General features: G+C 39.3%; 1 protein-coding gene across 6 annotated transcripts in view; it reads right to left on the bottom strand.

Moving 5' to 3' along the window:
* Window positions 1-24,351, bottom strand: part of LOC102220232 (RNA-binding motif, single-stranded-interacting protein 3) — a 316,476-nt gene that overhangs the window by 38,719 nt on the left and 253,406 nt on the right. For all 6 annotated transcript variants that reach the window (XM_023344472.1, XM_023344474.1, XM_023344476.1 and 3 more), the window contains one exon: window positions 9,822-9,928. In XM_023344472.1, the coding sequence (XP_023200240.1) occupies window positions 9,822-9,928 (107 nt within the window). The remainder of the gene's footprint in view (window positions 1-9,821; window positions 9,929-24,351) is intronic.

The raw sequence follows: 24,351 nt of genomic DNA, 5'->3' as shown, positions 1-24,351 counted from the left end.
TTGACTTCTTTTTACATTGATTAATCTATAAATATGTTTAAGGAGACAGAAAATCATTAAACCTTAACAGTATGAAGCAGAACTAAATCATAGTCTGTGTTTGTCCAAGCAGATAAGTGACATTAAAATGCACTTTCTGACACAAATGCACTTTTCCAGAGACTTCTATTGAATATACACATGCGTATGTATGATGGTGCTTGTCCAATTACATCCTTAGATATTGTATCCAAGATATTGTACTCACAAGTGAATGAGGAGCTCATGTTTCTAGACCAGAAGTGATGTGGCATGTGAAACAAAGAAGGAAGGAGTTGCTATTCTTACTTTCCCCATTGATGTTCTTAGCAGGAAAAACAGTTTGATGAGATTTTTTGAAAGTCAAAAAGCAAAGAGGATGTAATTTTCCTCACACATACACAAAAAAACTTGTCTCTTGGAACAACTCGAATCTTAGATCTAAAGAAGGAACAACTCAAGACTGTAAAGAACAAAGACAGATCATTACATGGCCCAGCTGCAACAAATAGCTCCATTGGAAACAGCACTGCGGTTAGTATTTGTGAGCATAAAGTTCCTCAAGTCAAAGAAATGTATTATTGTATTGTGACTTTTGGCTTTTATTCGACCTCTGTCAGTCCAAAGAATCTTCTGGCATCCTTGGAAATTATTCCATTAAAGTTTAGCACAATGATCTGCACATTTACCCAGAGTAATTAGCTACAGCAGCAACTCATTCTTTTTTTCGCGCTGGAGACTTAATTCACAGATGCTTTATGCTACATTCCACTGTGCAGCTCTGTAATTTAATTTAAGCTGGTGATAAAGTTTCCAAACAGACTTCTGAGGCTATGGTCTTGAGCTGGAAAAGGGTAGAGTACCTTCTCCGGGTCGGGGTGTGTGTCCTGCCCCAACTAGAGGAGTTCAAGTATCTCAGGATCTTGTTCACAAATGAGGGAAGAAGAGAGCGGGAGATTGACAGGTGGATTGGCGCAGCGTCTGCCGTCAAGCAGCCACTGTACCAATCCGTTGTGGTGTAGAGAGAGCTGAGTCAAAAAGTGAAGCTCTTGATTTACCGGTCGATCTACGTTCCGACCCTCATCTATGGTCATGAGCTTTGGGTCATGACCGAAAGAACAAGATCGCTGATACAAGCGGCCGAAATGGGTTTTCTCCATAGGATGTCTGTGCTCTCCCTTAGAGATAGGGTGAGAAACTCAGTCATCCAGGAGGGACTCAGAGTAGAGCCGCTGCTCCTTCACATCGACAGGAGCCAGTTGAGGTGGCTCGGGCATCTGGTCTGGATGCCTCCTGGACGCCTCCCTGGCGAGGTGTTCTGGGCACGTCCCACCGGGAGGAGGCCCCAGGGAAGACCCAGGACACGCTGGAAGGACTATGTCTCTCGGCTGGCCTGGGAACGCCTTGGATTCCCCCGGAAGAGCTAGAAGAAGTGGCTGGGGAGAGGGAAGTCTGGGCCTCCCTTCTGAAGCTGCTACCCCCGCGACCCGACCCCGGATAAAGAGGAAGAAAATGGATGGATGGATGGATGGATGGATGGACAAATTTATAAATCATCATCTTAATCAGTATATGAGGTCTCTCTTCCCCAGCTTTTGTCAGCATTCTCAGCTAGATTCCTGGTTTTTTATCATACTGCTGTTGCATTTTAATCATATTTCTTGGCTAAAAATGCTAATTAATTAAACTTCATGAAGTACAAGTTCAAACACAACTGAAAAGCCACATAACACATGACAAACTGTTGATACAGACCGCGTTCAGCTGCTAACCTTTCAGACTGAAGCAGAAGCTGCCAATAGTTGCCAATGTCACATAGATCATTTGCAGCTGCACATTTATTACATCCAAGCACCGATTCTTTATGCTAAAAATGAATTAAATCAAACTCGTATCAGCTCGTTTAAATTCGGAAAAACTGACAAGTGCCAAAGTTGAGGTGGGACTAAACTCAGTCAATAGGACAAACTGAATTAGGATTGAAGACACTCTTTTTTTATTTCAATCACATACAATTATGCTTTTATGAATAGGAGGAAATGAAGACATGCCTTTTAGAGGGAAAAGGGAGACAGAGAAGGTGTGTCGGGATGCTTGGGTGTGTGTGGCTAAGAGCATTTTAGAGTCCAGGAGAGGAACCTGTGCCGCAATCCTTCATCTGCATTCCTGAAGGCTCCCTCCCGGAGGAGAGCTAATCCGATTTCTTTTAACAGGAGGCTGCTGAGGATGGCAGATTTCATCAGAATACACACACACACACACACACTTTTTTGGCCATCTTCTCCCTCACTTTGTGCTCTCTACTGCCCTTTCTTCAACATCTTGTTTTCTCCTTCCTTCACTCTTCACCCCACACCCTCCTAATCTTCGAACCCTCCCTTCCTTCCTCTTCCTGTACTTCTTTTCACTCTTGTTCTTATTGGCGGCTACCTGCACACACAATTCAGGAAACAGCTGCTCTAAAGAGCAGGGGTATCAGTGAGCCTATGACCAAAACCCAGAGAATGAGCAAAAACACTGAACTTCCAGCAGATCCGATGATGTGTAATCAAGTGGCTTTCGGTGTCTGTCTGTGAAAATGTATTAGCATGTCCACTCAAAAGGAAAGCTTATTCGAAACGAATGCAGTAGCTGTTAATTTTAAAAGATTAGTAACATCATTCTGTGAACATTTAAGTGTTTGTGTATTGTCTAAAACATCTTTTTCAAAGTTTGGATGTGTGAACATAATATTGTGTTAAAGTGTTCATACTGTCCACTGGACATTTGACCATTTTTTAGGTCACAAACTTCAAGGCAGTTATCAGGATTTTAGGTGACTGAATACATATAACAGGTTATTGCAAAGTGGAAAAGATTTCCACTTCAGAAAGTAAACATAAAATCCAGAAATTGTTGAATTCACTTTTATTCACACTGTAAAAACATAAACTCTTACCAAGTATTTTTGATCTAGTTTCTAGACATTTGAAATAAGACAAACCTAACTTACATGTAACTTTTCAGAAAGGTATAGGAACTTGTTTTAAGTAAATGATTCCTCTATGTTGATCAAATAGTACTAGTTCCACTGGCAGATTATTTTTAAACTATTACTTTCGTTTATTAGTCACCTAATTAGAAAAAAAACACAGTATCTGGGTAATGGAATTGAAAAATAAAACCACTAAAAGTTTATTTTGCCACAAGCCAAGTGGAAAACACATCAGAAAACAGAGAAACACTATTTGGGGTAGAAAACTAATATTGCACATCACTCTGAACACACAACCACTGGGGTGGTGCTGGCAGCATCATGATGTGGGGATATTTTTCTTCCTCAGGGTCAGGGAAGCTTATCCGAATTAAATGAAGCTAAATACAGAGCAACTGTAGAAGAAAATTTGGTAGAGGCGGCAAAAGACGAGTATGGATGACGGTTCTACTAGCAGCTGCACAAGAGCCCTGAGGTCAAAAGAATGGTTTAGGTCAAAGCAGACAATGTCCAGACCTAAATTTAACCAAGAAATATTAAGAATATGTAGCAATAAAATGCGGTTGTTTGTCTTCATTGAGTTTTACTGGGCGTATGGGTAAATGTTCCCTTGTCTAGATGAGCACATGTGGTAGAAACCCCCAATGACACTTTTGCAAGGCACTGTTTGAAATGAAGAGACTGTGGACATGTTTTGTTGGTGAGCATGACTTTACATGTGTGCTAATAGCAGCAGCAGATATGACCAGCTGTTTGGCGAGGCTGATATCTCCCCTCGGTGCTGTGCTTCCTTCCATGTGCTGATGACTTCCACAGCTCCTGACCAGCGATTCTGCAGGGCTATAAACTGATTACTGATGCAGGCTGGTACGTCTGGAAAAAAGGAAAAGAGGCAGCTACTCTGCCCGGGTATCTGAAATGGATTCAAAACTGAATAAAATAAAATAAAATAATCAAACAGAGCTCAGCCACCACCGTGACTTTTAGAAAAGAAGCAGTTTATTTTCAGTTTTCAAACTTCCTCTCCGTGTTCTGAAAATAAAATAGTTTTTTTAATGATCCCAGGAGAGTTTGAATTCTTAAAAATATACTTAAGCTGGTAACTTATAAAATCTGTGTGTCCGAATAAACAGTGGCATCATGCCTGCTTGTATTTTCCGTTCAGAAACCAATTTGCTTTCTGTTCTTTTTCTGCCTGGTGGCCACACACACACAAACACACACGTAGACATCTGCTAGGCTTTCACACAGAGAAAATCCGGATGTTTTTTTTATTTTTTTATCTACATGCATTCCCCAAGAGTAGCTGCTTGAGAAGTGTGACTTTGAAAAGTTTTTTCTTTTTTTTAATAAGTGTGTGTGTGTTGGTGAGATGCAAGGAAGGAGTAAAAATGGGGAAAGGGATGGGGTTGAGCACCTACAGAGCTTGTGTGTGTGTTTTGAAAAAAAAAAAATTGCAGTGACTAATATGTTTGTCAGCATGAGACAGCGAGAGACAGCACTTTCTAGGCTCCCACATTGGGTAGTTTACAAGAAAATCTGTCATATTTCTCAATCCTTGCCACCAGCCACCCTGCAGCACTCAACCCCTTGCAACTCCTGACTGATCATGCAATGTGTTTCCTCTCTGTTTCTCTGTCTCCGTCTCAGTGAGTCACTTGCTCTTTCTCTCTCCATATGTTGCTGTGGGGTCTGGGAAGACTTCAAACACAGGGAGGAAGACGCAGGGAGACAAAAAAGGGAAGAAAAAAAGAGAAACGTGTGCAGAAAGCACTTAAAGGCAGAATAAAAGGAAGAGTTAAGAAAAATTTTAAAAAAAAGCCACAGGAGATTCTGTACAGGCAGACGAGGAGTAAGAGACTGATGGATGCTTTGGACTCTTTCTCCCCTTAATCTGTATGCGTGGTGATAAATGTCTCCAGTTCTGATAAACAGACTGACATGTAATAGCCCATCAACCACCTGATCAATGACAGTAGGGTGAATGACATTCTATTCATTATCCCATTCAAATGCTTTTGATTCAACTAGATCACATCTTCAGGTGATCTGCCTTCAATAGTGACAAGGCTGGTACAAACCCAAATGCAGATGTCAAAATCTGCATAATTCACCAAAATATATACCAACATGAAACATGGAAGATGTTTAAAATGTAGCTAAATGTTTATATCAGTTAACCAATTTAAACCTTTTAAATGTTCTCCTCATCTCTGTGTGGGATAGTTGGGTTAGAGGAAAAAGGAGAAAAAAACCGACTGCAGATCAACACCGCACATTCAGTGACCTTGAAATCTCTGTGGTCAGTAGTATAAACAACCCACTGATATGGCAAAACATTTCTGTCCTTCAACCAGGTGTCAAACACTGGCAGCACTTTCCAGTATCATAGCATCGTGTCTAGAGGCTGGGAAATCCTTGCATAACGTCCTTTGAGTCGGCCTTGGGGATCGTATCACAGAGGGTCGATCGTAGTTATATCTCCCTCAGCAAAGGTGTTAGAGGCAACAGACCACGCCTGATCTCATGCGGCCATCGCCAAAAATGAAGGACATTTTGGTGAAATTTCACAAAACATAAATGTACAAAGTTCCTTTCTTTAGTATGGCATGAAATAAAAAGTTGACAAGACTAACAAATACAAATGGTGGCTCTTTAAATAAACATGTGAAAGCAGCTGATCACGAAGTCCCAAGGAAGGCACAATCTTATTTAAGTTGAAACTTTGGTAACTACTGATGGCTGAATGAGTGTTACAAAAAGCAACAGTTGACACAAATACACAAATATAGTAACCCTTTTTTAAATTTCTAGTTAGCAGGAAAGAAATAATCAGACCCTCGATGGTATTAATCTGTTGGAAAACCAGTTACTCAGTTTCAAAACACAATGTACCTGAAAGGAGAATAAAATTATTTGTTAATCTCTACTTATCTGGCTTTGTTAACAGACATATGCATTAAAAAGCTGTTTGCAAAAAGGTTTACATGAACAAATAAATTAATAAGTTCAAATATCAAAGCTTTTACGAGAAATTCAAAGTCCTTATTCCTGGAAGTTTGGATTTACTGTTAAGTACTTGCATTTGGGCCAAATCTACCGATCTTATTTCTACAATAAAATAAAAGGGTTATGAGATGACACCAGAGAGACTTTATTATTCACGCAAGAATAAAACTAAAGCTTGTTAAACCTATCTATGCCTGAAATAATAATAAAATAATACCAAATATGCATCACTTAGCACCAGCAATAACTGCATCACTGGAGATCCAGTTGAAGTGTTGAGGATGTAGTTAGAGCTGACTGCCTTTGGAACATGTCATGGCCACACACTTGGAACCAGGTGCATGCAAATCTTCTCACTTTTGAAGGTCAACTGACCCACCTGAAGCGCCTTCTCTCTGTGAGATTCATTAACACATTCTGCACCATGTTGAGTGGGCACATCTATTATTAGCCTCTTGTGCTAAATAAGGCGAGTGGACATTTACGTCTGGAAAAAAGCTTGTAAATTAGTTTTCAAGGACTGTTTTTATGTTGTCACGTTAAAACCACAAACCTTAACACAATTTATGACTTTTATGTTGTAGACCAGAACGAAGTAGCTCATAATTGTGAAATAGAAAGAAAATGGTGCAATACTTTGTAAGGCCTCCTTTTGCTGCAATTACAGATGCGTTTTTTTGTTTTTTGTTTTGTTTTGTTTACGTCTATTACCAGCTTTGCACATGTAAAGATGGGACGTTTCTTTCCATTCTTCCCAAGCTCAGTGAGATAGGATGTAGAATGTCTGATTATTGGTTAATTTCAAGTACTAACACATATTTCTGACTTATGTAGGTCTTTGCATTGACTAGGCTATTCTAACACATAATTATACTTTGATCAGAACTATCTCACTGTAGGTCAAGCTATGTGTTTATGGTCGTGCTCTCCATTTTATTTCTAAAAGGTCTTCTGTCATGTACCCTTTTTCTTTCCGCTTTGCAGTTATGAGCTGCAATGTGTTGAACTTTAAATCCTCAAAAAAAAAAAAAAAACGTTTTATTTTGTGGTTGTAATGTAGCAAAATAGGAGAAAAGCTAAAGAGTACTTTTCCAAAACACTGTTCATTTCGCTCTAAAATAATACGAAGCAGAGGTGTGGATCTGAAGTAACCAACCAGCATAAAAATATAAGCTTTCGGCAACAGATTTCGCTCTCCACACTTGGTCTTGAACTTCGACACAGCATTTTGTAAAAGGCAAAGTAATGTGAAACAATGCGAGTGGAGGACACCAGCGGGGAAGAGGAGATAACTACCAGGAACAGGGAACGTGAAAATATTTTGAACTGAGACACAAATCCCTGCTCTAAGATTTGAAACTTGAGGTTTAAATGGGTCTTCAGTGTACATTTGAATTAAGCTTCAAGCTAGCTAGCTTATGATAATGTGCTTCAATGTTTTTTGTTCAGCTCAGCCTTTGGCTGAACTCAGATCTATGCACAAACTCTGGGTCTCTGTTATTTCTCCCCGGTCGTTCTTGTTTCCCCTCTGGTCTCTGTATGTTTATAGAATATAGGTGAACAATTTTTTTTGTCTTGAAGTCTGATGAAACTTCCCTTAGCTACAGTAAATTGCGTCAGAGTGCACCATCCTGGACAAGCTCTACTTTAATCACCTTGCACGTCCTACAAGAGGGTAACTTAAAGCAGAGCCTCTTTACATGGTGAAAAGTTGAAATTCTTCTAAATAAACCGAGGAGTATGCTAAAGGTTTGCAGGGACCTTGTAGAGCTCCAACAAAGAGTTCTTTTTTCTCTTAAAAAAAGAGAAACTTTTTATATTTTCTCTTTGGAAACTTAAAAAAATGATTTATTTGACATCATATTGGGTTGACCCATACTTGGAACAAATAAAAAGCGCAAGAACTTTCCGAGGAAAACTGCAGATTTACACAAGCTGCTTCGGTACTTTGAAATCATTCCTAAACTGCTGTGGTATGCAGAACCATTCATTTTAACAGTTGTAGTGAATGACATGTTAATCAGATGTATCTGGCCTGTGCTGACTTCTGGGAGCATACACAAACAGTCGACCTCAGATGAAAGATAACTGGTTAGGTTGTTCAGGAACCACCACATTTCTGGCCTTCCATGAACTGGAAAAATCTGGATCACTTTTGATATTGCTTTGAAAAAAAATTATGTTAACACACAAGCATTCTGCTCTAAAATCAATCTGCAACTGCTGAAATGCAATCTGAAGAAATATTATAATAGAAGTACAACTGCAGGAGCAAATGTCATGCTTTCAAGCCAAAAACAGTGCTCCAGTTGTATTGCAAGAGAAGCATCATTAACTCCATTAATTTTAACCAAGATGAATGTCGAAATACTCAGCAATATTTACCCCAGGAGCTTGATGGCTGCAAAAACGATGTAGTTTAGGTCTAATGTTCTAAGTGAAATGTATGCAGCTGTGGGGATGTTTGACCCTATGAGGATTAGAAAAATCTTCATGATAAATTGAAGTCTCAACATACAGATATTATCTTTAAAACCCATTAAAAGTTCTTGTGTAAAATTGTTCTACCATAAAAAAACAGCCCCTAATTGAATGGATGTGTTCAGTGCAGTTAATCATGTGATGAAGCACTGAGAGAGACACGGAGCCCAATTTATAGTCCAACAACCAACAACAAAAGCGCGTAGAGACTGTTTTCTGAAGGACAAACATTTCATCTCTCTCGGTCTTCCCCCCTGCTGCTTCAGCACAACTGTCAGCCTCACTAAACGTGTGTGCTGGGTTTAGGTATATGCTCGCATTCTTCCTCATCTATGTATTCCAGTTTAAAGGCTCCCTAGCCTGCGTCCTCTACGTGTCCTTTCCAGTATAGATAGTTGTTAGCTGTAACCTTGTATCTGCATGTTATCACACGGAATCTGGTTTTGGGTTTCCTGCCATTCTGATGTATGGAGGGAATGTGTGTTCAGTGAGGCATTTGGCTAGAGGTGCAATTTACATGACAGCTCATGTACATTCAGGGCCAGCTCAACTGTCTATTTATTTCTATTTTTCCTCATACTAGTTTCATATCTTAAAATGGACACAAACGGCAAATCATTTCTCTTTGCAAAAACACTAGATGTGACAGACAGACTTATTTGGGTTTTTGGAAGGCCTGTATTTACAGCAGTAAATCTTAACATCTATTATAACATTATTGTCATATTTGAATGCAAACAGTTTTGTTTTACTTGTGAATGAAGTGTGGTTCCTTGTAAAAGTCTTTATATATCACCACAAACACACCAACAATGCTTGGAAAAAATCCCAAAAAGAAGTTTCAGTGATTCTGTCTGTGGTTATAGAGCACAGCACGAGGGTGTTGATTTGACAGCTTTTTCATATTATTGGAGCCTTTATCCTAATCTGTAGATTTGGATGAACAGTTTTTATGAATTTAGTAATTAATTCACTAAAAGTACAGTTAAATGAAAAGAGAATACATTGGTATTATTTGATGAACATAATTATCACAAGCCTCATTGCTTGTTTCTTCCTGCAGCTTTGAAACCCTTCTTGTTTCACACAAGTCATGATGACATTAATGACCAAACCATGCAGGTCTTTTGACCCATCGGCTACTGAAGCATTACATTGTACTGGAGCCATTTGTGGACAGTTACAGAAAAGATATAATAGATGTACTGATTCCATTTCTTTACATTCATTCCTCCTAAGACTCAACTCTACATATGTGGAAAAAGCTCAGGGTCACTCAGCATTTAGGATTTCCTCTCAGTGAGCAAGAGTAAAAGTTTGTACTTTCCCAAAATCTTACCTCCCCTTCTCTGTGCCACGGTCTCCCATTCTGAGGATACTTGCTCTGGCTTTGACGTTTCTTCTGCCCTCCGTCTGCAAATTTGCACAGCAAAGGCTCCGTGGGGGCTGCAGAGAGAGAAAAATGAAGGTCAAAGACATTTTAGAAGGGTGGCGTCTTGTGACCCTGCAGAAAGGCAAATGCCTTTTTGAACCGCATCTCCTTTTCTTTACTTCTGCCATGGCGTTTCTTTTTCTGGCTCATTCTGTTCCTCTTTTCTGGGTCCTATGGAGCTGCTAGACAAATTCCCAGGTTGACAAGGTTGGCAGGCCCTCCCTGTCCTCGCTCCGGCTGGCAGCCCATGAAAGAGCATTGCGGGGTATTGTTGAAATAATAATCACAGTAATCGCGCTTGTAAATACCTCTTAGATGGTAATGGAAGACGGCTCCGTCAGCCAAAGCTTTTTTTTTCTAGAAGACGTTCTTGTTCTTGAAACATAATCGCTGCTCGCTTTACCATAACAGCAGACTTCTCTTTTCTTTGATATTTTATGTATTTTCCACTGAGTCTCAGGATCTCACTGCACTGTACTGATTAACTAAAGTTGAGTAACACTATTAACTCAGCTGTTCTTTTTGCTAACCCTAGAGGCAGTCTCTGCATTTTAAAAATTATGAGAAAAAAAAACTATTGTAATGTGAAATTCCTTCCAAGACAGCAGCTGTCTTTCACCAGCAGCAGGAAGCCATGACAAAGCTCAAGTTAATTTATTGAAAAATAAAAAAAAATTAAAAAAAATGTACTGTTGTCTCTATCAACAGCCTTTTGTGCACATAATTACCAGTGAAGGGGTCAATGAAAATGATGACCTATGCTGCTTTAAAGTACCCTCTCAAAGGGCACTTTCTCACGCTCGTGCTGCAGGTGAGCACTGACAAAGGCAAAATTGATTCAGGTAGATGAGATAGCATAAAAAAAACTCAGAAGAAAGACATTCTCAGGGAAAGAAAAAAAAAATTGGGAAGGAGATGGGGGAGCATGAGAAACTAGTGGCTTTCTTGGCTGGGGACCAGACGGTCTTGACAAAGTCTGTCCCCCCTATTTCAGTCTGTGTCAACAACAGAATCCCTTTAGAGGCTGAGAGTGGAAATGAGAGAAGGGACACGAGCCTGTGGTATGAAGCCAACAGAAATGTATAATTGCTAAGACAGAAAAGATAAAACAAAATGAAGAAGACAGAGAAAAAGATCAAGGCGATCCAAAAAAAAAACAAACTATGAGGAAGGGGAAATAGCTTAAAACATCTGATTTTAAGTTGATAAAGCTGCAATGGACTACAATTCAAGCAGTTTAAATTAATCAAAAGAAATTGAAAGAAAATGTTTTTGTAATCATATTGTTTCATTTAGAACAGTTGGATGAACATAGTCAGCATGCAGATTTAGATTTCTTTATCTTATCACAAAAGTAGCCGGTGTTTATGTACGAATAAATGTTCAGGCAGATGTTAGACCCATCACAAGCTGTCAAATTTTAAAACAATTAATAGTGAGAGTAAAAATCTTTTCTAATGGTAATCAACACACCACATTGTTTAATTTTTTTTTTAATTTAGCTCAAAAACATGCCATTTCTTGATACCTGCATTTGTACAAATACAACACTGAAGGGTAAATCACAAGGTAGAGAGTTAATGGTTACAATGGCCATACTATTATCCAGCATTTCACTTTTCACCTATTGTACATTTTCACTTTGTCAATACCAATAAAGTACATTACTTATACAGTAAATGATACTCCAGCATTGCCTTTAATCTTCTTTATATATGCTAAGAAATTTATTGAAGAAATTTGATGGGTATGTCCAGCAGGATGATTCACCATGCCAGATAGCCCAACATCAAACTAGATTCTTGATCATGCATTTCATTCACTTTTCTCCAAACAGCATTCACAGACATCAGATCTCAATTCGACAGAACCTGGAATGGAACAACCACATTGTGGATGTACAGCCAACAAATGTGCATCAGCTACATGACATGTCGATCTGAACCAAAATGTCTGAAGAATGTTTCTGACAGCTTGTCAAATCAGTGCCATAAACAGCTATATCATCTCTAAAGGCAATAGAAGATCCACCCTGGTTGTAGTAGGATGTATATAAGAATTTGTTTTATGTAACATGATGCATCATAAACAATACATTCTGTAGCTCTTCAATTGCTCTTTGTTTCTTTCTATTTGGACACACATAAAAGGGCTTTTGATATTCTGACATACCAGCCAAGAGGAGAAATAGTGTGACTGCAGTTTTAGATGGAAAACAAGCTTCTCCAGACTCTAACTCACTGCTGCTCAGCACCTGGTGGCCTATAGGAGCAACCTGACAACCTTCCTGTCATCGCATTCACATTATAGGCCGGGCAGCTCATAATGTGGCTGCACTGTGAGGACGTGGGGAAACGAAGGGGCTGCCTGCAGGAGGTAATGCAACCTTTCATCAAGTCAAGCCAGTGAGAAAAAGATTTTTTGTCATTTTAATCTTTGCTTGAAGTTGCTAAAGGTTGCTGGACCTCAGTAATAGCATCATATGCATCATATGACTGCAGTAAAATATTTTTTTTCAGTATAAAGCAATGCAGATGAAGGGAATGAAGAAGTAGAATGGCATGCGACTTTTACAGTTCAGTGCAAGATTTGAGCATCAAAACGCTTATATGTCAGAACTGCACCTACAGCTGGAGAGTACATATTTTGGGGTTTCATTGCAGCATTCAAGATAATAATTAAAAATAACTACCTTAATGCAGTCCTCAGCTAGCCTATCAAGATTAAACTTTTCAGAGTCAGCTTGGGAGAATGTAGCAACAAAGGGAGAGTGTGGAGGGGCTTCAGAAAAAAAAAGAAAAAACAACAAAAGCTTTTCCAAACCTCTCCTCTGGCACTCTAGGAGATAATTAGCTATTGGAGAAATTTAGAGAATCTGACACAGAGCAGGCTGACCTTCCCTGTGTGACTACATTCCCAGTTCCCACAGAGGAATGGCCAATTTGTTTAAGACTGAAGCCCAAGATCAACAGCTTCACACCACCCCACCCACTGTGTGAACACACTCACCCCTCTGTTGCCCTGACACACACTTACACACGCTCTTTTTCTGCTCTTAAAGTCTCTCTGTACCATTACACTCACACGCACACATAATAAGAGTAGCACACCAGACAGAAAACAGAAAGTCATCAATGGCAGAGGTAAGGCCACTATGCTGCTGATGTTGTGCCTTTGGCCCAAAACCTTCAGGTGGAACACATTTCACCTTATAAATGGAAAAAAATAGAGGTGCAACAGAGGGCTGCTTAAAAAACAGTTATGGACCCATTTTTTTCAATTTAACAATCTTAAATCATTGGAGAAAGATGTGAAGCACTTTTGTTTGGAAGTTAACAACTGCTGCTAACAAGGTCCTCCATGGGAAGCCCTAATTGTTTTTCATGAGGGTTGCCTTAGGAACCTGTAAATAAATTAATGAGGAGTGAGCACAAACATGAACATTGGCATCTGGGCCACGGTGAACACACTGCAACACTAACCACTATTCGCATGCACACAAAGGAGGAGAGGTTCAAAGTGTCCTGTAAAAGTATTTACACCCTCTTACTATTCTATATATATATTTTTTTTTACATGTGATACTCTTTTTTTAACTTCAGGCAATGACTAAGCAAATAGTGTCAAGCAAAGAGAAAAATATTGAAGAGAATTTTAAATGCCTACAACTCTAAGTAGAGCTGGTAGGAGCTACAGGTCAGATGTTAAATGTTATCAGGACAACTATTTGTCATACACTTCAAAATTATGACTTTTATTCCTACATTGAATATTGTTGTGATTTAATTTCAAACTGGTTCTGGTCTTAATGCAACAAAGGTGACATATGTGTCCCACTAATGACAGCTGACATAGACCAAGGACCCAGCTCTCATTTAGCTGTTGTAATTGTAACCAACTAAGTTGCTAATAAATACATAAAACTTTTTTTAGTCTTTATATCTAACAGTGGTGGTATTCTCTGAAGATGTTTCTTACAAACATGTAAGAAGGGGCTTTGAAGTTTGCCCCAAATTATCGTAAGGGACACAGAAAATATGTGGAGGAAGGTACACTGGTCACGAGACCAAAAAAACCAAACAAACTTTTTGGCCAAGATATTACCGAAAATTAATCCTGATCAACATCCTGAATCCACCATCCGATTAATCTTCCCAACTTTTACATAGTTGACGGGAAGGTGGATGAAGTGAAATATAGAGCAATCCTGGGAGAAAACCTGCAAGAGGACGAAAAAAACTTAAGACTGGGGAAGAGGTTCAACTTTCCACAGGACCACAACCCTAAACATACAGACAGAACTGCAGAACTAAATCCAACTGAGAATTTGTGGCAAGATTTAAGAATGGACGTTAACAAATGCTATTCATCCAGTATGACTGAGCTTGAGGTATTTTGCAAAACTGTCAAGTCATTTGATGTGCGCAGCTGGAACAGATCTACTCCAAAATACTTAAGAGATCTAATTGCATAAAAAAGAGCTTCTACAAAGGGATGGTTCAGAAAGGCAAACTACAAAGTCACCAAATTTCAGATGATATCCCAGCAAACTACCTTGTAGCCTGTGGTTCTAACAACAACACAGATGAAAAGGGTTACAAGACACAATAAGATGTTGTGAGATGCAATGACTGTAGACTTGTGCATGTGGTTTTGAAGAGATAGGCTTTCTGCTTATCAAGGAACATTACCACAAAGCACAATGAACCACAAAGTATGCACTGATATACTTCTGCCAAAGAAAGAGTAATTACAACGAGGACTTAAATTAAATCTTATTTTAAGTTTCTCTTGTTTGCACAGGGTGCAGCTATAAGTATTGCTGTTACCGTTGGTTCCTGTTGGCCAGCATCTGGTCAAAATCAGTACTTTTCTCTTCGGTTCTGGCAGATAAAGAGGGAAAATGCTCTGGATCATCTCACAAAGGCCAGCTGAATACCATCTTGATCCATGAATGCAAATCAGCACATGTATTATAAGGCATCACTTGAGGCGCCGTAAATTCACTCGCACGCTCTGAATAGGACTGTACATCTGTTTGGCCTGAATGGTGAAATCAATGCAGGAATGCCCCAGATTTGCGGAGCAGCCGAATAAAAGGTTTTGCGCAAAGAAACAGCCAGCTTTTCAATCTCATGACAGTTACAAAAGAGGCCTCTCACAAGCATTTGGAGTCAAACTGGGCTGGGCTTGCTCCACTCCTCATGCGTCCAGAGCTAAAAAGGGCAAATAGAGAGAAGTGTTCAGTTGATTCCCCCAATATAAACGTCAGTCTAAGAAGCTACAGAATAAAGAAGCTTTCAGTTTCTCCATCACTTTAGTTATAGAGCACTGTGGGTGTCTAGTTAGATGTGTGATGAGCTAAGTGTCTCAAAAGTCCTTGGATATCTCGCTGTGTTTTGCTGCAAGGACATGTATAGTGAGATCATGAAAAAATAGGGAATGAGACATTACTTTATTGGAATTCTGCTGCGCTCTGACGCTGCTTGAGGGGATCTCTAATTGGATCAACAACTGTCCGATTCCCATCAGCCGGATTGACCTGTTTGCCCAGACTGAGGAGAATTTATCTTGGGGGTAACAGAGAGAATAAGAGTGAGATGGAGGCTGAAAGAGAAGGACTAAAACAAAGTGCAGTGGGCAGTGTGGTACATCCACATAAATACAAGGAAAACACAGGGATAATAGTAAGGATATGTCAGGTGAGGATTATGGAATCAAAACTACAGCAGTGCTGAATGTATGTCGACATTTTCCGAGTCAAACAAACAAGCTCAGTGTGGCTGCCAACGAGAAAGGCAGGAGGCAGCAGCTTTTCCTACAGGGAGGGCTTTGACGGATCCCAGTCGATAGCTCTCACAACTGCTACACTGGCTTCACATCCTTCAGCATGAACATGAAGACAGTCTGCCAGCCGTTTTGCTGACAGGGACGGCACACATGGCTCAATGATATAGCCCAATAAATGGAGCCGGCACTGACACGGAGCGACACGGATAGGGAGAGGGTGATAGACGGAAAGACATATATGGTGTCATAGATGGACGGACAAAGACAGGAAGGGACATTGACAGAAATGGGCAAGAAGGAGGAGGGGAGAAAGCAAGAGATTCACAGGGGGTATGAGTGACAGGTAAAGTCCAGTTTTCCAATCCATACTGTCAAGCTCATCTACATGAGTGTGATGACCAAAGGGAGAAGGATGTCAACAACTCTTTGCTTGCATTTGTTACAGTTGCTCCATGACTATTGATCATCTCTTGGGCAGACTTTTTCACACAGGGTTCATGCAGGAGGCTGGATGGCTCAGGCCTGAGATTATATTATGGATTACTTTAAGGAAAATGCAGGAAAGAGCCCTGGATGCAGGCAGCACAAGTCTGATCGATGAGCTATTGCACACTTAACAAGAGTAATGTTATGTAGGGAGTCTGTGGCATGCTAATCCATCTTTCAGTCCCCCTTTATCTATCTATCTATCTATCTATCTATCTATCTATCTATCTATCTATCTATCTATCTATCTATCTATCTGTCCATCTGTCCATCTATCCCACCTCTGCACAAACAAAAATGATGGATGACTTGAGCTCAACGTGTCTGGCTCTCAGCTAGTCCAAAACACAGCAGACAACCTAAATTAGCGGGAGGCTTTCTTCAGGGAACTGGAAGGCTTCAATATGCTTTCATGCAGACATAATAAGGGAAAAATCAATGACTTAATCTAACTGACAGACAAAGGACTGTCTGCTTAAAAAAAGAAGTGTAATTATTTTAGCAGGAATATAATTGCACATTCAATTGCTGACTCACGAGTTAATGTGCTCTTAAACAAAATTTAAATACTGTAACCGCAGTCTAGTGTCAAGCAGGCGGCGAGTTTCCAACTGCCAGGCAACCCGTGGGATACCGGCTCTTAAATGAGATCTTCATTTTCAGCTAAATCAGCTAATTCCAGCGTTTCAGATTCTAACATTGCCATGGGGATTGGACAAATAACTAAAAACACCAGAGCAGGCAAAAGGGAGTGCAAGTAAGTGGAATTTCTTCTACACTGTGTTTGCCAACTCCAATAAATGGTTGACAATCCAGCATCTATATATTAAAATAACATTTACACTAACAGACAATCTTTACCACATTCACTCCAAATAGTTGGGCTCGAGTGTTGCTGGGTTCTGCAGACAGTGGCAGTCCTAAAGTGGCAGCCACAGATGTTTCTAATGATAAAGCCACAGATGCAGCAACACACTGCCAACATCTCCGTAGCTGCAGTGGGTCTCAATATCACAGGGTGCTTTATGCAGCTGCCCAAGACAGCAATTACAGTACAAGTGGCTGCTCTGTGGTTACTTCAAAATTGAATGATGGTAAGAGCCTGAGAACAGTGTTTGCAGTAAGAGGCTTCCAAAAAGATCCTAAATAAGTAAATACCTTAAAGGGTGGAAAACAGTGAAACCTGCATCTTACTTCAACAGTTAATAAGGAAAAAGTGAGTAAAAACCTTAAAGTTTCTCAAATTTAAATGGAATTCTTTAACGCCAAGAATATGTACTATATGCATATATTCAAAGTCTTAAGCATTTGTGAAATACACTGCATAGAAATATTACAGTTATGCATGAACAACTGCAGCTAAATTTACAATCCTTTGTGTTTGTAGCTGCTGAATTCAAAAGCATCCAGACCTGTTAACTGCAAAAAGAAATATCTCACTAATTAGCTGTTGTTGCTTTTGATAATTCAGCTCTCTTGGCTGAAAAGACACAACTGAGTACATGATTTAAAATGTACCAAAACGATAACAGCCTGCCGAGCCATATGTGCTCCTCGCTAAATGTGTATGACAGGTAATTGCAGTCCAACCACATAAATTCTATGCTTGGGTTATGTTAATTTGCCATCCTCAAACAGCTTCAAGCTCATCAAAGAGATTAATATCTAAAAAGACACGGTAAGTGTTTCTATCAAGGCACAGCTTGTTAAACTGGGCATACAATAACATGCAACACAAATCAGCTTGTTATTAATTTTTAAATAAAAAACCAGCAGTGACTTTGAGCATGGATGAATTATATTCTTAATTCATTATCAATCAAAAAAGCAAGTCATTGGCTCTTGATGACCTTGTGGTGTTAAACTAGTTGTAGCCTGCGGTGCTATCCTTTCATGGCAAACGGTTCCGGCGGTGTCAGAGGGACTGGAGAGTGGCTGTTGCTGGACTTTGCCTGTGGGGGTTGACTTGTTCTCCCACTGTGTGTGTCACTGCCTGTGTGGGCAGACAGCAAAGCTTGCTCTGTCCCTGTTAGCACAGCATTATAGCACTGCCAACGCCTCCAGTGACCCATGAAACCTCCCATCTATAGAGATAAATCACGCAGGTCGACGCTTTGTAATTCAGCAAAACGGCCCATCTAGCAAACTCAAAGCAAATGTTTCTCTGCAAATATGATATGACAGTCACCAGAAGTCTGTCATAAGGGAAACAAGTGTGCAGTGGTTTGAGACTTGAATGCATTTCCAATTACATAATCAAAATCAAGGTTGATTAAGGTGCACAAAACATAATAATACATTTTATGCAGCCTACAACTAAAACTTTTTATACTCTGGATCAGTATATATTGATATCAGCAAATATTTCAATACAAATAATGCGATTGGACTGCGACACACCAAAAAACTTCTTATTTACTTGCTTAAAGAAAAATTGTTAAAACATTTAGCTCTAAAAATTAATAAACATATTGAGAGAGAGTTGGACATATTTGTTTACAAGCGAGGCATGTAAGTCAGAACAGCATTGTAAAGCAAACAAAAGCTGAAGTGTCTGTTAACTAAATTTCCACCATAGGAGCTTCCAGTAACAATGTAATGGACAAGAAAGAAAATGAAATTACAGGACAATAAATGAATTATCAATAAAGGGCCCTCAATACAGTATCTGAAGGAGGATCAATATGCCAGAGCCGCAGCCGCAGTGTAAACCCATGGCTGAGGGCAGGACTGTAACTGAGGGAGCAGCTGCATCAATAATGTCACTGAGTGTGATTGACGATCAATTCTACTAGTGACGTTGATTCATGATCAATGTAAGCAAGGCACCCGGCTAATAGGGAGAAAGGTTTGGAGGTGGGAGGTAGGTGTTTGGGGGTCTGAGGGTCCATATTGTCCCCTTTACAGTAGCCAGTTGGGGATAAATGAAGGGTGGCATCGTGGCTGATTAGGGATCAGCAGAGTTTGTGGCAGAGGAAAGCAGCTATGTGTGAGAAGATGTGGTTGGCTGCATTCGGAGCAGCGTGTCTGAGCCAAGCGGAGCTGCCGAGACGGTAATTAAACATGTGCTGAAAGGAGCTTTCCACTGTTTGATAGGAGCTGCAGGTGCAGCTCTCTTTGCACTTTTAGAAAAAGACACACAACTACACACCAAAATACGTAATATACACTCAAACCCACTCAGACATGTACAGCTAAAGCCAATACTAAGAGATCTGCAATATTTTCAGATCATGCCTGCAAAACTCTATTTGACATCTTATTTCTGTATTTTCTCTACATCTTGAGAAATGATTAGTTTTGGGCTATTGCTACTAGAGAGCAAAGAGAGCAATTTCTGAAGATTTTGAAGTCTTAATAGTTTTTCATGTGCACATGTGGATTTTCTCTTGATTTTCCGGTTTCTTCCAGTACTCCAAAATAGAGGTGGGCAAAGTAATTACATTAGATCATATAGGATTAAAAAGTGTTGACGAGGTGCTAAATTGTTTTCACTGAAAAACGTTTTAAGAGTTTTTCATTGTGACTTGGACTTTTCTTTACTCTGTTATATCATAAAAATAACATACAAAATTGTTTGAAGAGTTAGAGAATGCAGATTAAGTTTTATCTTTACACAGAAGTGTAAATTTTCAAGTATGCATAAATAAATAATATATATATTGAACCCAAATTGTAGGAAAGTCATGCAATCAAATCACAGTTGACTGACACTGTGCCGATCATAAGCAAGAAAATACCTCTTTTTTTTTTCAGCGTCTTTAGGGCGGCTCTTGGTTTTAGAATCATGTGTCCAAATGAAACATTTTATCTTCTGTAATTGTTCCTCTTCACACAGTATTATTTTCTTGCTTTTGCTTTTGATAGTTTTGTTAAATTGACTTCTTCTTCTTGGGGATGAAACTGGTTCTAGGTTTAGTAGCTACTTTGGTAAAATTGTCTGAAGTTAGAATTCCAGTTTTAGAATGAAAATACGATTGCAATCATATTCAGTTTACGCGCTGTAAAAGAACCAGTTTTGCTTTGCCACAGACATAGGAAGAGGAAATAGAATGTAAAGAAACAATATTTCAGTCAGAGACCACCAAACATTACGTGTATCACTGATTTGCACTTTACAGCTGTGCAAGTATGAGTCTGTCCTCTGTGCTTGTAGGACAAAATGAAATGAAATGAAGAGGACTGCTTGTGGTGTATAGCAAACACACAAAATTTCGCATACATTTATCCACTTCCTCAAAGACCTTTTAAAATGTACCTGAAGGACCTCTAAGTTAGTTATAGTTAAGCCCAACAGTAGCTGCATGTCTCAGTCGCCTGGAGCTCTGTTTGAAAGAAATGTAACATCGGAACTTCAAACAATGTATCAGACATCCACGAGCTAATAATTCATTCATTTCCTGGGTCTTAGCTTTGTTCTCAAGCAGTCATGACAATAATCTTCTGCTGTCATTAAAGAAAAGAAATCCTTGAAAATAAAGTAACGTCTATTCTCTTTTCACAAAATGTTCATTGCTTTTAGTAAACATACATAAATCCCACTTGATTTAGCAAGTGGGATATAAATATATAAGTATTCAAAGTTTACAATGTTTTTGTTTTTAGAGTGAATGTCAGATGATTAAATGAATAAGAAATAGCCTCATTGTAATATTTTATGTAGTATGTGCTGCATCCTCTTTAATTGTGACATGTTTATTATTACAATAATTGGTTTTGACTGATTAATGGGATGCAAACGTTTAAGAGTCCTAGAAAGGTAAATAAGGACCGTACTTTACTTGTTTCCTGTCTCTCAGGACTAATGCTTTACTCCATGTGTTCTGTTTCCACCCACTCCAACTCCCTAAAAACGCAACATGAAAAATGGATGCAGTTTGAAGCACATTCCTCTTTTACATGGAAAAAAAAAAGATGCAGACCAAACAGCTCCAGCAGATATGCTCTTTGTGTCTCGAGATAGCAATCTGAGAGCAATAACCACAAAGAAAGGTTGACCTGTGCGGAACAACTTTGGGTAAGACCTTGCCTAAACGTCTCAGACATGATGAAAGGCTTTGTTTTTTCTCAGTACGCGTTAATGGGCTGCAATCAATGCGGGAGGGCTGTGTGTTTTCCTCACGTCCTGACCGCTGGGGATACACAGGGAGGCAATGTGGGAGGGGAAAGATATTGACAACATCAATATCACCAGGGTTTTAAAAGCAGCAACCCTCTGATGGCAAGTCCTTATTTAAAGTTGAGGTTGACTGTTGGTATTCTACTAATGCAGCATCAAGGACAAAGTTTGAATTAACCAGGTCAACAGAACGGACTCTGACTGAGCAATTACATATGAACAGCTATTGCTTCTCAGACAAGAAGAAAGTACAGAATTTACCTGAACAATGTCAGGAATGTGGGGCAACAGCACCTCTACAAAAGAGAGCGCACCGCCATGCGGAGTCTCATCTGTCACCAGCAGCAATGAGCCCACTAGCCGCCATGATGTGCAGTCTAATTGGGGAGGCTGATGAGGTCTGATGAGGCCAGTACTTATTGAATTCCCCGGCCTGTTATTTAGATAATGCAGGAGAGGAACGGCCTCCCCTCATCTTTCCCACTCTCATCCATTCACTGTCCCAGCAGGAGGCAGCTGGCTAATCTGCTCTTGTTTATAATGGCTGTTCGAACTGAGAGGATTTGGACATGCTTTCCCTCTTGCTAGAATAAATCTAACACTTCCCACTGTTGATTTTACCTCATAATGTGTCTACTGGATGAGTTAGCCGGATTCCCAACACCGGTCTGACACGCCAGTCGTTCTCTTATTCTCAGAAGACGGGTGGGGGGTGTCTGTAGTTCTTTTCTCCAGCTTTTCCTAAAGTGGTTACCAAACCTCAAATAGGGAGCTTTTCAGTAAGGTTTACAATGTGAATGAAAAAAAGAAGAGAAGGTGGAGGAAAAAGTGTGTAAGGAAAAAGAGTAGACCATAACAGGAAGTTTAGGAGCAGATGGCACGACAACAAACTCTGCAGACAGAAACTATGAAGTCACAGAGGGATCCCAAGAGTCCTTCTCACTATGGACAGGATATCAAACTGCATTATGGGTGATCAACACCCTGTGATGAGTCCCTTTTTTCTACTTCACTATGCCACAGATTAGAATAATGATAATCACAGTAGGCTGGGATACTATGAAAATACTAGATTTTCAAACAACATACAATTTAAGAAAAAAAAAGGTGAGATATTATTATGATTTGTTTTATTACCTAGCAACAATTAATTAAAAATAGAAAACAAACTGAAAGGCTGTGATTAAGCACATGGGGTTAAACAGTTTGTTTATAGGTATGAAAAGAAATGAATGGAAAAAGAAAATGTGCTGAAGGGACGAATTAACCTGGAGCTGCTTCCTGTATTTACAGTAATGTCTAGAAAAACAAAAGGCCTTTCATAGAAGTCAGTTGGTATGGCCTTATAGATCAGGGAATATATTGACAAAGGGGGGCCATTATGACTGAAACATTTAAAAGCTTACACTGGGAAGGTACAACCTGGTGTTCGCCAGGGGCACAGCAAATCAATATTAGCTCGGCTTAGAAATCAGCTGTATAATCCTTGATCTCCAAGGCCATTCGCCTTGCTGTCTGAAATTGGATATACTCCGACAGCATCCTCTTCGCATATCCCTCACCGTGTGGAGCCTTGTGCTCGCAACTCAAAGACATCCTGGAGAATTGATTTGGATACAACTGTGGCAAGATTGTGTCTTGGGCTGAAAAACAGCAATAACCAGCTCAAGATAATTCATAAATCTTCATGTTCATGCGTAAGAGGATAAAAAAAAAAGTACTTGCTGAATGAGATAACCTTGTTGCAGTATTTTCTTCTGATTTTAGACGGCTGCTGAACAAGGATAATTAATTCAAAACCTTTTCAAATGTTACTAAAGGCCACATGTTGAAAAATAGTATAAACTGTATGGTGAAGGTATAATACAGAGCTGTTGGAGGAAAACAAATTTTGCAGTTCAATTTGTCCCTAAGCAACGATATATTTTATCATTTAAGACACCTTTGCTGACAAAGGGCTATATTAGAACTGAATAAAGATTTTTTTAAATTTTTTGCATACACAGTCATTATTAAGTATGTGGTGGATTTTTTTTCACGTCCATTCTGAGGTTCTCAGTCAGAGATTTGACCATTGCAATCATATATCTTTATCACACCTGGTACCGACATCCGCGTTAGATCCAGTGTTGGCCTGAGGCTTCCTATCCACCCCCAATCCAAACGCCAGGGTTCTGTATTGCCGCAATGATGTTTTGCCTGATTGTACTCTGCCAACTTTTGTGCACTTGGATAATGTACAAAGAAATTCCATACATTTTATATAAACAGATGTTGTGCCCTCCACCCCTTCCACTCACAGCAGTAGTTCAGATTTAATAGCTGTGCAGCTGACAAGAATGCAAAAATGAGGATAAAAGAATCATTTTCAGATATACATGTATAAAATTAATGCTGTAAATATAAATATAAATCAAGATATGGGGAAAATAACAGCTGCAGTATTACTGACGATGCCTGTGCAGTTAAGTTATATTAGTGAAACCACAATTAATCTGAATCTCTTTGTGTAGGCTGGGAATTAAATTCAGATGTTGGTATAAGAATTGAGCAACTTGTAAAGGCAGTTGGCTGTGCTGGACTTTATTTAGGGGCATCAAGGTGAAAGAAAGTGAGTGCAAATGCAATTCACACTAAGATATTTTTTGTCTAAGATTTTTGAAACCACGGACAATTGTCCTTCTACTTTAAAATTGTACATTGTTTTGTGTTGGACAATTACATAAAATCTGAATAAAATAACCACAAGAGTTAGTTCATAAAGTATGAACAATTTTAAGACGTATTGATATTCTTGCAAGTTACTTCTTATTAGTAAGAATGATTTCATTATATGCCAGCTGCCTTTGGTTTTAACTATTTTTTTTTACCTGATTCTTTGTTCTTCTCATGGCAGAGATATGACAGTAAAACCTAAATACATCTCTGAAATAGCTGTACTCGTAGCAACAACACCTACCGCTGTGTGATAGGCATGAGAAAGAAAGTTAGATTTGCAGGGAGGCTATATCTTTCGGTGCATCTCTACAGTTACTGTGGCCT

The sequence above is a fragment of the Xiphophorus maculatus genome, chromosome 13 (assembly GCF_002775205.1).
Source record: "Xiphophorus maculatus strain JP 163 A chromosome 13, X_maculatus-5.0-male, whole genome shotgun sequence".
Lineage (NCBI taxonomy): Eukaryota > Metazoa > Chordata > Actinopteri > Cyprinodontiformes > Poeciliidae > Xiphophorus > Xiphophorus maculatus.
The sequence above is the reverse complement of the archived record's forward strand: the minus strand, read 5'-3'. Positions and strand labels throughout refer to the sequence as shown.